Below are 14,419 nucleotides of genomic sequence, written 5' to 3'. Positions count from 1 at the left end.
CCTGCAGCTCCTGCCCTGCTCTGCCATGTGGCCACTTCCCCTGCACTGCAGCAACTGGGAGAGTCCTGCTGAAAGATCCTAGAAGCTGTGGGATGTGGCAGCTTTAGGAGATACCTCCAGGAAGGCAAGTTGAACTTTCCTACAGCCAGAGAGTTCTTCCTTCAAATCCTGAGAAGGTTTCTCGTGAAGTGAGAGCTCAGTCACCTCCCAGCCCAGGCTGCCTCTCATCTCTGCCTTCTCTCCTTTGCCCTGGGTGCTGCAGGCAGTGCCCTCAGCCCTGCTGGGCTGTGCAGAGGAGCTGCTCAGCAGCAGAGCTGTCTCTTTGAAGCTCTTCTTGCTTGCCAGGAGCTCCCTGTGTGCCAGGAGCCCAGCCCAGCTCAGCAGCACAGCAACAGCCCCAGGCAGCCCTTGCTCTGCCCCTCTGGGCTCCCTCCAGCTGTCCCTGGGGCTTCAGGGGAACCTGCTGGCACACAGCTGAAGGAAATAATGATGTTCCTTCTCTCAGCTGGGCACAGACACTTCTTTCAGCAGGGTCATTTCTCCAAACAGACACAGAGTAAGTTCAAGAAAGTTCTTTTTCATGTCCCATCATTTTGCAAGAAACCCAGACAGTGCCCAGGAGGGATCTCCTTCACCTGCACTGAGGGAAGGAACTCAGCTGAGTCAACAGAGGTGTCTCCTTGTGGCTCTGCAGACCTGGGGCCACAAGGACACTCAGCTCCCTCCACAACCCCCATGGGCTAGGATTCCTCCTGCCCCACTTCAGTGGGCCCAAAACAGGCCCCTGCAGGTGACTCCTTGTCCCAGCTCCCATGGCAATGAAGGAAGACCAAAGCCAGGAGTGACCTGCTGGGACACAAACCCCTGGTTCCTTCTGAGGGGCCAGAGGTGACCGAGATTTCTGCTGGGAACTGCAGGCTCCAATGGAGCAGTTCCTAGGGACAGGGCAGCAGCTGTGGGATTTCCTTGGAGGCTGCTGGGACATTGCTTTGGGCAACTTCAGTGGCAGAAGTGGCCCACATGTAGGACAGGGGAACTTGTCACTGTTCCTTGTGTCCAGGGCAGCCCCTAGAGGTGTTCAGATGACCAAATGGAGTCAGGTGGCACAGGGAGAGAGGTCTGTCTCCTGTTCTTTATCAGGGTATTTTCTACATGTCCTCAGAGTACAATGGCAGTTGTCTCCTGGACATCCCTTCACTGCTGAACCTAATTCAGCTGAGCCTGGATTGAACAGCCAAAGAGGGGCCTGTAGTGCCAGGGGAGGTGCCAGGGCTCTGCAGCACAAGTGCAGCAGCTGCCCTGGACAGCACAGGGCCTGTGCAGGGACCCCGTCCCCATTCCCAGCAGTTGTGGGACAGGCACCACCCAGGGCTCCTCAGACCCATTGGGTGCCTTTGGGGCAGGGAGTTAATCCCAGCCCTGCAGGGACACAAAGGCTGTCCCTTCTCTGCCCAGCCAAGGCCAGGCCAGGCACGAGTCCAAAGCACATCAGCCCAGGCTGTCCACACTTGTTTCCTCCCTCTGCTGGCTCTGCTCTCCCCCAGCATTTCAGCAGCATGTGCTGATCTCCTCAGGGATCAGGCCTGGGATTTTCCCTCTGGGCCTGAGTCCCAGCACGTCCACCCCCAAGGCCATTGTCAGCAAAGCCTCTGCACAGCCCAGCTCTGGGGGCTTTCAGAGCAGCTTTCCCCACTGCAAGTCTGTTCTTACCCCGGTGCCCCCACTGAGGGGCTGCAGCCAGACAGGCCCCAATGCCCTGTGTGTGGGGCACAGGCAGGAGGAGCTGCAGCCCCAAGTCTCTCTTCCTTCCACCTGGAGGCAATAACAGCCCAAGCCTGCTGAGACAGTTCCCAGGTTGCAGGGCTGTGATGGGTTGGGAGAGAAGGCCAAGGAGACACAGGAGAGAAAGTGCAGGAGAGAGGTGTCCTCAGTGGGAAGGAGCTTCTTGGAGCTGCGGAGCTGCTCTAGGGGATGAAGAAATTGGGTGAACTTTTGTGGGTGAGGGTGAGAAGAGAAACTGGTTTGGGTGACATTGTGGAGTGAGACAAAGAGCCCGTTCAAGTTGGCTTTGATAACCCTGGAGTTCACTGGAAAGGCAGCACGACAGGATGCAAAGAGTCCCAGAGGTTTGCGCAGGGTGTTGGTCAAGACACCCCTTGGCACACAGGCCTTTAGAGCACAGCTGCTCTAAAGGTTGGTGGACAAGAGGGAGACTCATCTGCATCTGCTTGTGTCCAAGAGGAGCCAAGAGGTTACCATAGTAACTGACCTTAGCGATGGGAATATATGGTATTTGCCATGGTAACTGACCATGGCAATGGGACTGTATGATGGTTTCCATTGGAACCGGCCATAGCAATGGGAATGTGTGATGGTTACCATGGTAACCGTCCCTATAATAGGAATGTGTGATGGTTGCCATGGTAACCGTCCCTATAATAGGAATGTGTGATGGTTGCCATGGTATCTGACCGTAGCAACACAACTGCATGATGCTTGCCATGGTAACTGACTTTGGCAACAGGAATGTGTGATTGTTGCCATGGTAACTCATAATAGCAATGCAACAGTATGATGGTTGCCATGGTAACGGACCACAGAAACGGAAATGCATGATGATTCCCATAGCAACCAACTGTACCAGTAGGTAGTATGATGGTTACCATGGTAACTGACCGTAGCAACAGGAATGTATGATGGTTGCCATGGTAAATGACCGTAGCAATCGGAATGTATGCTGGTTGCCATGGTAACTGACTTTAGCACTGTGAATAAATGATGGTTGCCATGGTAACCGACCATAGCAATGCAACTGTATGATGGTTGCCATGGTAACTGACCTTAGTAATGGGAATGCGTGATGGTTGCCATGGTAACTCACTGTAGCAATGAGAATGTATGGTGGTTGCCATGGTAACTGACCATAGCAGTGGGAAGTATGATAGTTGCCATGGTAAGCAACCATAGCAACTTGACTGTATGATAGTTGCCATGGTAACTGATCGTAGCAATGGGAATGTATGATGGTTGCCATGGTAACCCACCGTAGCAATGGGAATGTGTGATGGTTGCCATGGAAACTCACAGTAGCAACCGGAATGTATGCTGGTTTCCATGGTAACTGACTGTAGCAAGGGGAGTGTGTGATGGTTGCCATGATAACCAAATGTAGCAATGGGGATGTATGATGGGTGCCATGGTAACTCACTATGACAAATAGAATGTATGCTGGTTGTCATGGCAATTGACTGTAGCAGTGGGAAGTATGATAGTTGCCATGGTGACCGATCGTAGTGATGGGAATGTATGATGGTGGCCACGGTAACCGCCCATGGCAATGGGAATGTATGCTGTTGCCATGGTAACTGACCATAGCAGTGGGAAGTATGGTGGTTGCCATGGTAACCGACTGTACTAGTAGGAAGTATGATGGTTGCCATGGTAACGGACTATAGCAGTGGGATATATGATGGTTGCCATGGTAACTGACCATAGCAATGGAACTGTATGATGGTTGCCATGGTAACCGACCATAGCAATAAGAATGTATGATGATTGCCATGGTTACTGACCATAGCAATGGGAATGTATGCTGGTTGCCATAGCAACTGACTGTACCAGTGGGAAGTATGATGGTTGCCATGGTAACTGACCGTAGCAACGGGAATGTATGCTGTGACTCATGGCTGGGCCAGGGGCTCTCCAGCTGCCCCTGCCCTGGCCTGTGACAGCCCAGCGCAAGGCTCCTTTGGTTGAAAGAGGCCCTGCAGTGTCACAATGGCCTCTTGATTCTGTGAGGTTCTGCAGTGTCCCAGGGCTCCCCTGATTCCATGAGGCTCCACGTGTCACAGTGGCCACTTGATTCCATGTGTTTGTGCAGTTCCCCAGGATTCCTTTTGTTCCATGAGGCCCCACATGTCGCGATGGCCCTTGATTCCATGAGGCTCCTCAGTGGCACAGTGGTCCCTTGATTCCATGAGATTCTGCAGTTTGCCAGGGTCCCTTTTGCTCCAGAAGGCTCTACAGTGTAACGATGACCCCTTGATTCCATAGGATCCTTAAAAAAGGTCTCAGGCTCCTTTGGTTCCATAAGGCACTGCATGGCACGCTGGACTCTTGATTCCATGAGTCCCCGGAGTTTCACAATGGCCCCTGGATTCTGTGAGGTTCCGCAGTGTCCCAGGGTCCCTTTGGCTCCATGAGGCTCTGCACTGTGATAAGGGCCCCTTGACTCCATGAGGTTCTGCGGTGTTCCAGGCTTCTTTCAGTTCCATGTAGCCCTGAAATGTCACAGTGGACCCTTGAAACCGTGAGGTTCCACAGTCTCCAAGGGCATTTTTGTTCCATGAGGCCCTGCAGTGTCCCAAGGGCTGCTTGATTCCATGTGGTTGCACAGTGTCACAAAGGCCCCTTTTTTCCACAAGGTTCTGCAGTGTCTCATTGTTCCCACTGTTCCATGAGGTTCTGCAGTGTCACAATGGCCCCTTGTTTCCATGAAGTTCCACAGTGTCCCAGGATTCATTTTTTCCATGAGGCCCTGGACATTTACTATGGAGCCCTGATTCCATGCAGTCATGCTATGTCCCAATGGCACCTTGGTTCCATGAGATCCTACAGTGTCCCAGGGTTCCTTCTGGAGCATGAGACCCTGCAGTGTCACAGGTGCCTCTTGATTCCATGATATTCCACAGGGTTCCTCTGATTCCATGAGGCCCCATATGTCACAAAGGCCCCTTGATTCCATGAAGGTACCACAGTATCACAATGACCCCTTCATTCCATAAGGTTCCACAGTGTCACAATGGTCTCTTTGGCTCCAGAAGGCCCTTCAGTGTCACAATGGCCCCTTGATTCCAGGAGGTTCCACAGTTTCAAAAAGGTACCCCTTGATTCCATGATACTTCACAGAGTTCCTCTGATTCCATGAAGCCCCACATGTCACAATGACCCCTTCATTCCAGGAGGTTCCACAGTGTCACAAGGGTCCCTTTAGCTCCGTGGGGCTCTTTGACATCCCGTGACCTCCCGGCTCTTTAGGAGCCCTGAGAACTTAAACGGCCGGATTCTGCCCTGGGATGGGGCAACCCCGGATGGACGGACAGACTGGGAAGGAGAGGCTGCAAAGCAGTGACAGGAAAGGGCCCTGGGGGTGCTGGTGGGTGGCCAGTTGGCCCTGAGTCAGCAGTGCCCTGGCAGCCAGGAGGGCCAAGCCTGTCCTGGGGGCATCAGGCCCAGCATGGCCGGCCGGGCCAGGGAGGGGATTGTCCCGCTCTGCTCTGCCCTGGGGCGGCCTCACCTGCACCATTGGGGCAGTCTGGGGAGACACAATGGAAGGGAGAGATTGAGCCACTAGAGAGTGTCCAAAGGAGGGCAAGGAAGATGGGGAAAGGGCCTTGGGGGCAAGGCGTGTGAGGAAAGTGAGGGCACTTGGTGTGTTCAGCTGGAGAAGAGGAGACTGAGGGGAGACCTCAGTGCAGGTCCAACTTCCTGAGGAGGGGCAGAGGAGGGGCAGGCCCTGAGCTCTACTCTGTGGGGACCAGGGAAAGGACTGAGGGAATGGCCTAGAGTTGTGTCAGGGCAGGATTAGGTTGGATATTAGAAAAAGGCTCTTCCCCCAGAGGGTGGTTGGGCACTGAACAGGCTCCCCAGGGCAGCAGGCACAGCACCAAGGCTGACAGAGCTCAAGAAATGTTTGGATGATCCTCTCAGGCTCATGGTATGACTCTTGGGGATGGTCCTGTGCAGGGCTAAGGGTTGGACTGGATGATCCTTGTGGATCCCTTCCAACTCAGCATATTCTGTGATTCTGTGATTATCAACCCTGTGTTCAGCACAAAGCCAAAATCTAGCCCTGTACTGGCCGTGGGGAAGAAATTTAACTGTACTCCCCCTGAAACCAGCACAGCCTTTAGGGGCTCTCACAGAAACATCCCACAGTCCATTTGCCACCCGTAACCAGTGACTCTGAGTTCCTGCTTCCCCAGCCCCAGGGATGGTGTCCTTGTCTGCTCATTCCTCCACACTCTCTTTTCAGTGTTGGCATCTTAACAAGACAAGCCCTTGGGAATAATTTACTTGTAAGTCTTCAATTCTTTTGTGGTTAATTAGACAGATCTCAGAAGTGCATTTAAAGTGAATGTATTGTATTAAAGAAGCAATGAGAAAATATTTCCTTTTTTGTGGTCTGTTTATTTTTTTCTGTTTTTGCATTGATATCGGCAATCCTCAGTTGATATTGATCCCAAGCACCTCCTAATTCAATCTGTGAATAGATACAAAAATCAAGACCCTTTATGTCTGACAATCCATCAGATTTTATCCTTATCCCCACCCCATCATTCCCTCATCAAAACCCTGGCACTCAAAGCAGCCTTGGGCAAATCTCAACTTCCTCCACTCAAGGTTGGACCTGCAGGTTTCATCTCCTTGGCACCAACTCCCACCTGCTTGGCTTGGAGAAAGAGCTACCCGAGACACAGAGGGATGTTCATTTATTGCCAGCAAACAAAGCCAGAGGAAGGCACAGCTCAATAAAAACCAAAAGTCCTTCCCCTGCTGTATATTAAGTCTACATTGCCTCCACTGAAGTCCACGTTCTGCAGTAGATAGTCTTAGACCAATGGCAAACACCTTCTGTGTCAAGCACAGATCCCAAGATCCCCCAAACACTCCCTGCCCTGGATTCTGTCCATATTTGCCCTTTGCACACAGTGAGTCACACACTGAAGTCACAAGTTCCCTCGATCCACAGTAGGAGGGAAAGAGAGAAAGTGAATGAATTGCTGTGCTGTGCAGAGCTAAATCTGCACTCATCCCAATATTCTGAGGTTACAGGAACTTTATCCAACACATTCTGCAGCATCTGTTCACTGGGGAAACATCTGTGTGGATGGCCAGGCCCAAGGAGTGGTGGGCAATGGAGTTCCATCCAGTGGTGTTCCCAGGGCTCAGCACTGGGCTCAGGGCACTTCAATCTCTTTCTCAATGATCTGCACAAGGGGATGGAGTGCAGGCTCAGGCAGTTCCCAGGGGACACCAAGCTGGGGGGGAGTGTTGATGTGCTGGAGGGCAGGAAGGCTCTGCAGAGGCATCTGGACAGGCTGGATCCATGGGCCCAGGCCACTTGGGGGAGGTTCAACAAGGCCAAGTGCCAGGTGCTCTACCTGAGACACTTTCATCTGCTCAGTCCCATCCCCCTGTCCATTGTTGGATGTCACTCAGCAGCCCAGCTCTTGGCTCCCTGTGCATCTCCAGGATGGACTTTCACAGCCAACCTCTCGACCCAGGTGGCAGGAGGGCCTACCCTGATAAGGCCTAAAATCCCATCAGACAATGTCAACAGTGTCAGCTCTCATGCAAGCTGTCTGGGAGATCTGAGAGTTACCGGTGGCACCATGGGAATGGTTTTGGTGTTGAATGATGCTCAAACCAACCTGGTCCACCCAACTCCAAACACACATCCTGCTTTTGGAAGTTGGATGGGACAGAGAAGCTGGTAACTGGCCTGTACATTTGGGAGGAGCAGTCAATCCCTTCCTACTAGAGAAGTCCAGTCCCCTTTCATCCAGGCAGGTTCTTCTAACACAGCCCTTCTTGGGGTAGATGTGTGGAGATTCCTGCCTTGGCTGGAAACGCCCTCCAAGGACACTCCTCAAGGCTGAGCAAAAGAAATCTCCCCATGACCGTTGGTCTGGGTGAGTTACATCAGATCTCTACTCAATAATTATTTCTTTTGGTTAGCTTTAATAGAATTGTTTCAATAATTGCTTCAATATAGTGCACTATCCTATCCTATACTGTACTACTTGTAGTTTTAGCCTTTGTATTGTGTAGTAAATAATTCTGATTAAGGTCTTTCATCTGATCATTTGTAAGAATAAATGATTCATTTTATATAAATATTCTCATTTGGCCAATCATTAAAACCTGTGGGACAAAAGTGGTTCAATCACACTTCCGTAATTCCTTTAATTTAATTTGTTAAAAAATCTGAGGCAAGGATTGGATTCCTTATTCCTTGAGGCTCCGCAGTGGGACAATGGCTCCTTGATGCCATGAGATTGCACTGTTTCCCAGTGTTCTTTGGCTCCATAAGGCCCTGCAGTTTGACAATAGCCCACTGATTCCATCATTTTCCCCAGTGTCACAGTGGACCCTTGATTCCACGAGATTCCCCAGTGTCACAATGGTCCCTTTGACTCCAGAAGGCCTTGCAGAATCAGAATGACCCCTTGATTCTATGAAGTTCTACAATGTCACAATGGACCCTTGATTCCATGAGATTCCGCAGTGTCTCATTGGTTCCTTTTGGTTCCAAAAGGTTCTGGGATGTTACACTGGCCCCTTGATTCCCTGACGTTCCACAAAGTCCCAAGGTCCTTTTTGTTCCATGAGGTTCCACAGTGTCCCGTGTTCCCTTTGGTTCCAGGAGGTCCCAGTGTATTCCAATGGCCCCTGGATTCCAGGAGATTCCACAGTGTCCTGGGGTTCCCTTGTCTCCCTGAGTTTTGGCAGTGTCAAGGAGTGTTCCCAGGAGGTTCCTTTGTTTCCATCAGGCCCTGCCACGTCCCAGACTCCCTTTGGTTCCATGAGGTGCTGCAGGGTCACAATGTCCCCTTTATTCCATGAGATTTATCCATGTCCCAGGGTTCCTTTGGTTCCATGGGATTCCACAGGACCAAAACTCCCTGGTTCTTATCCTTCCAAGATTTGTGGGCCCATTCTATCCCTGCCTGGGATGGAGCCCCATTGTGTTTCTGCAGGAATGGATCCATGGCCATCCTGCCACTGCACCAATTTAATGCTGAAGAAACGTCACTGCAGGCCCGACCCTGGATGCAGGAACAGTCTGGGAACTCCAGGCCTGCTCCTATTCAGCAGAGCCAGTTGGGGTCCCAAAGAGCACAAGGGATTGACTGCAACCCCTGCAGTTCTCTGGCATTGCTGGGGACAAATGCATGAACTGCCAGGAGCTCTGCAGAGCCCTGACAGTGCCACTGCAATCCCAAGCTGCATTGCCCGGCTCAACACTCAGCACAGCCAAGGCCACAACCCTTCCTGAAAGGTGTCCCTTGTGGGCAGGGCCAGGGGGACAAACACCTCCATCTGTCCCTGCACATGTTGGGTCCAATTCTCATCCCCCACTTAGGGACAAAGTCAGGCTACATTGGGTGTTTAGCTTTGCATTTGCTTCACTCTTTTGTGCTTCCAACACACACCCCCACCAGTCTGGGCAGAGTCTGGTCCCCCAGAGAACACAAGACCTGACTATTTGTTTCTCCAAAAACATGGCAATTCATGTCCTCAAGGTGGAAATTCTTTGGAGGAGGAGTTTGGGACTTTAAACTCAAAAGAATCCCAGAATGATTTGTCTTGGAATAGAGCTGAAAGGACATCTGGTCGAAGTCCCTGGACAAGGACAGTGACATCTTTTACTCATTGAGGTTACTCATAGTCCCTGACCTTGGACAAATGCAGGGATGGGACATCCACTTCTCTGGAAACCTGTTCCAATTCTTGCTGCCCTTATTGTTAAATCTTTCCTCCTATTATCATATATAAAACTGTTTCAGTTCAAACCCACTGTGTTATGTGACTATAAGCCTTGATAAAAGGTATCCCTGTGATTTCCTTAGACTATGAGCATGACATTTTCATCTGCAAAAACATCTGTGAGTGCCCAGAGATCTCCCAAGATGGGCTTTAAACGTCTCAAGCACATGAGCACTAGAGAGGGGCTAAGGAGCTGTGGCCTCAATGGTGTGGAGACTGAGGACGGTACAGGACACCCCTCAGAGGGCTTGAAGGGAGGATTTAGAGATGGTGGATCCTTTTGTCAGAGCAGAAAAGAGCATGAGAAGGAAAGAATTAATGCCAAGTGCAGCTGGGGAGGTCCTGAGTGGACATGAGGAAAAAGGAATTTCACTCCATGGATAATGCTGTGCTGCAACACATCACCCAGGAGGAGTCTGGATGATCCCAAGGCTTTGTGTGTGCAGGAAAGCCAGGGAGGACGCAGAGATGTCAGTGCAGGAAGGTGCCAGCCAGGTGGGGTAGCTGGGGGGATGACGACAGCCTGCAGGGAAAGGGGCAGGGTATGGACACCGTAGGACAGCCTGGACTGGAGAAGAGACAGGGATGGGGAGAAGCTGAAAGGCTCTGACACAGCCACCTTCTGCAGGCCTTTGGCCATGGCTGCTGTCTGTGCCCCTGATGCCAGGAGGAGGGGAGTGCCCCTTGCAGCCCTGGGGCCTCATGGCCTCCTTATCCTTGCTCAGCAGCCTGGTAGGTGCCACCCCATGGTCCTGCCCTTGGCATTGCACATCCCACATCCCAGTGCCCTGAGGAATGAGGATCTGCCTTTTCAGGGGCTGGGGGTCAGGGGTCCCTTGCTTGTCTATCCTTGTCATCACTGTCTGCAGTTTTCTGCTCTATGTGGAACCCAGGGACCCTTTCTCAGTTGTGTCCCTCAGTGAGACTCATTAGCACTACAAGAAACTTTAGAGTTTCAATCTCATTTTGACTTCTTGAAAAGTTGTTTGAACTTCCTCTCAGGGACTGAGTCTCATGTAAACAACATCAAACCCCCTGAGGGTCATTAAATGCCTGGGGCTTTTGCTGTGCTGCTGAGCTGGGCTGGGCTCCTGGCACACAGGGAGCTCCTGGCAAGCAAGAAGAGCTTCAAAGAGACAGCTCTGCTGGTGAGCAGCTCCTCTGCACAGCCCAGCAGGGCTGAGGGCACTGCCAGGGCAGCTCAGGGACACCAGCAGGGCACAGACACAGCTTCGAGGGGCTCAGCACTGGCAGGAGGGCTGAGAGCTCCCTGCAGGAGGAATCTTGGCAGGGCTGCACATGGTGAGTCTGTGGCTGCAGGGCAGTGCAGGGGCAGCTCCTGGAGGCATCTCCTAAAGCTGGCCCAGCCCCAGCTGATGGGATGGGTGAACAGGGGGCTGTTTTGGGGCACTTTGGAAGAGCTGTGAAGCCCGGAGTGCAGCCAGGGGTGCCCAGGGCTGTGGGGCAGAGCAGGGTCCTGCAGCCCAGGGTGCTGTGCTGGGCAGGGACTCTGCTGCCTGCCAGGGGCAGCTCTCAGCCGGCCTGGGGAGCTGCTGCCAGGGCTGGGGCAGAAGGGCTGTGGGCAAGGAGCAAACCTGGCAGCTGAGGGAGGATCTTTTCCATGTCTCACTCTTGCAGGGTCAGACCTGCTCACAGACCACTACATGATATTGAATGGAGAAGTTTTTGCAAAGCTCACAAAAGACAGGGGCTACAGGAAAGGAATTAGACCTGAGGTGTGTTTCCTGCTTAGGCTTTGTAGCAGAGACAGTGTTCTCTCAGGTCAGGAGGCTGCACTGAAATTCCAACTCTTTTACTCTCAGAGATGAATCTTTCAGGCAGTCTCAGAAATGAGCACAGGATCCTGGGCAGTGTTGAGCCTTCCCTTAAGGGTGGGTACTGTAAGCTGAGTCCTTGGCAGCACATGACCAGAGCTGCTGCTCCTCACAGCACCCTCAGAAAACACAAACCAGAGAAAAAAAATGCCTTTCACTTGGAGGGGATTTCCCTGAAAACTGCACTGGCTTTGCTGAGAGGGGGCTGTCTTAATTGTTCTCTGTGCTTTCCTTTTCTGAACAGACCTGTCCTAAGGAACAGCAAATGTCCAACAGCAGCTCCCTCCCCCAGTTCCTCCTCCTGGCATTTGCAGACAGGCGGGAGCTGCAGCTCCTGCACTTCTGGCTCTTCCTGGCCATCTCCCTGGCTGCCCTCCTGGCCAACGGCCTCATCCTCAGCGCCGTAGCCTGCGACCACCACCTGCACACCCCCATGGGCTTCTTCCTGCTCAACCTCTCCCTCACAGACCTGGGCTGCATCTGCACCACTGTCCCAAAAGCCATGCACAGTTCCCTCTGGGACACCACAACCATCTCCTACCAGGGATGTGCTGCACAGGCCTTTTTCTTTCTGTTCTTCATTTCAACAGAATATTTCCTTCTCACTGTCATGTGCTACGACCGCTATGTTGCCATCTGCAAACCCCTGCACTACGGGACCCTCCTGGGCAGCAGAGCTTGTGCACACATGGCAACAGCTGCCTGGACCGCTGGGTTTCTCAGTGCTCTGCTGCACACAGCCAATACATTTTCCCTGCCCCTGTGCCAGGGAAATGCCCTGGGCCAGTTCTTCTGTGAAATCCCACACATCCTCAAGCTCTCCTGCTCACACTCAGGCTACCTCAGGGAAATTGAGCTTCTCTCATTTACTATCTCTTTAGGACTTGGCTGTTTTATTTTCATTGTTTTCTCCTATGTGCAGATCTTCAGGGTTGTGCTGAGGATCCCCTCTGAGCAGGGACGGCACAAAGCCTTTTCCACGTGCCTCCCTCACCTGGCTGTGGTCTCTATTGTTATCAGCACTGGCACATTTTCCAACCTCAAGCCCCCCTCCATATCCTCCACATCCCTGGATCTGGCACTATCAGTTCTGTACTCGGTGGTGCCTCCAGCACTGAACCCCTTCATCTACAGCCTGAGGAACCAGGAGCTCAAGGATGCCATGAGAAAAATGATGACTGGATGCTTTTCAGGAGCAATAAAGTGCCTGTTTTCTGGTGTGTAGCATTCAGAATAGGACTCCTTAAAGGCCCAGCCTTCCTGCTCAGGTTTTTTGTGGTGGTCATTGGATTGTTCTTGCAATAATTTTCTGTACAATTAAATATTATTATGCATCTGCCTTCTAATTCAGTATCTAGCCATTGAATTTGACCCAGAGATTTATAAATGATGAATTGTGATCTCTGAGTGTTTAAACAAAATTCCTTTGGTACCATGAGGCCCTGCAGTGTCACGGTGCCACTTGATTCCATGACTTTACAAAGAATCAGAATGGCCCCTTGATTTAAGGCCAACTGCACATGGGGCTGCCTTAGGGGGAGTGTGGGCACCCAGACAAGGGAGTTGTGACCCCCCTGGACTCAGCCCTGGGGTCACCACATCTGGACTGGTCTGTCTGTCTGTAAGGTTCCCCATTCTGGAGGAATGAGGAAGATCTGGAGAAGGTCTAGAGCAGATCTGACAGGATGGAGCTTTTCTCCATATTGGAAATAGAATGAAATCTCCACAAAGAGTAGCATGGAAGGTTCAGACTGAAGGTGAGGAAAAAGAAATATCACCAATGGGGACCCTTATGCTGCAAGACGTACCCCCAGAAGGAAGTCAGGATCAGCCCATGGTTTTGTGTTCCAGAGAACAGCCAGAGCTGGTGCAGAGACATCAGGGAGGGTCTAGAAATGCTGCTGGGAGGGAGGTGGGAAAGCAGGAGGGGTGTGTGCAGCCTGCAAGGCCAGAGCAGCAGCAGGGCCAGGGCAGGACAGCCTGCAGGAGAGATGGCCAAGGGCTCTGGCAGGGCTGCAAGGCCCAAAGGCACCCAGGCCTTTGTCCCCTTGCCTCTGGCAGCTGCCTCTGCCACTCAGGCCACCACAACCAACTTGCCCTGTAGGTTCTGCCCTTGGTTTCTGCCTCGCCCCTCCCTCAGGAGCCTGGCAGGGGTTGCCCAGTTTTGGGCCTTTGTTGTTCCTCCCCTCCCATCCCAGTGCCCCCCAAACAGCCCTGAGCCAGCCGGGACGGACAGGATCTGCTGGGCCAGGGCCTGGGGCTCAGGCCTTGGCCTTTGTGCTCCACAAAACCAAGGCAGGCTTTGCTCAGCATTGCAGGGGCCTGCCCAGAGCCTTTGTCTGCCTGCACTCCTGGCCTCCAAGGAGCTGCTCCAAGGAGTCCCTGGGGAGGCTTTGTCAGTGCCTGCCCTCAGTGGGGCCCAGCAATGCTTCAGGGCACTTGGAGTTTGGCTTCTGACTTCTTCAGCAGCTGCTTCAATTTTCTCTCAGTACCTCAGGATCATGGGCTGGGCTGCAAACACACCCTGGGTCTCATTAAAATGCAGAAATCCCTCAGGATCTCTTTGTCTTCCTTCAGTTGTCTTCAAAGCAATTTCAAAACAAGTTTTCAAAGTTTGTACTATTTTTTTTTTTAATTCAAGGATGGTTTTTTTGTAGTTCAGAGAAGAGGTGATAGAGGTGTTCTCCAAGTGATCTTGATGCTGAGTGTCTCCTCAGGAGATCCACACTGACCCTGGATGATCAACGTTGCTCCTCACCCCCCAACCTCACCAGTTCTGACATGGCCCATCTGGGACTGACAGCAGATGCAGCTCCAAACACACTTTGGGACTCATTAAAACACTGAAAACCAAATAATTTCCCTTCATTTATTTTTCTTCAAGTCTTCAAGCCTTCTACAGTTAATTTGAGTTGTTTTGTAGTTTAACTAAGGAGGAAGATTTTAAAGTGGAAGTCAGGAAATTTTTTTTTTTTTTTTTTATGATAGGGAATGATTTACACAGAGCCTTGGGATACTAGAGGGTCAGGGCA

General features: G+C 51.9%; 1 protein-coding gene across 1 annotated transcript; it reads left to right on the top strand.

Moving 5' to 3' along the window:
* Positions 1-11,564: 11,564 nt before the first annotated feature.
* Positions 11,565-12,649, top strand: LOC113940354 (olfactory receptor 14J1-like). Its single transcript, XM_027631485.1, has one exon. The coding sequence runs from the start codon at positions 11,653-11,655 to the stop codon at positions 12,610-12,612; it is 960 nt and encodes a 319-aa protein (XP_027487286.1). The 5' UTR covers positions 11,565-11,652; the 3' UTR covers positions 12,613-12,649.
* The last annotated feature ends 1,770 nt before the right edge of the window (positions 12,650-14,419 follow it).

Source organism: Corapipo altera, unplaced genomic scaffold (assembly GCF_003945725.1).
Source record: "Corapipo altera isolate COAL_440 unplaced genomic scaffold, ASM394572v1 59390, whole genome shotgun sequence".
In the NCBI taxonomy this organism is placed as follows: domain Eukaryota; kingdom Metazoa; phylum Chordata; class Aves; order Passeriformes; family Pipridae; genus Corapipo; species Corapipo altera.
Note: the sequence above shows the minus strand (reverse complement) of the source record. Positions and strands in the feature narration are given on the sequence as shown.

Bases quoted from the DNA above. Each gene is read 5' to 3' on its own strand.
- LOC113940354 (XM_027631485.1), top strand. From the start codon at position 11,653: ATGTCCAACAGCAGCTCCCTCCCCCAGTTCCTCCTCCTGGCATTTGCA.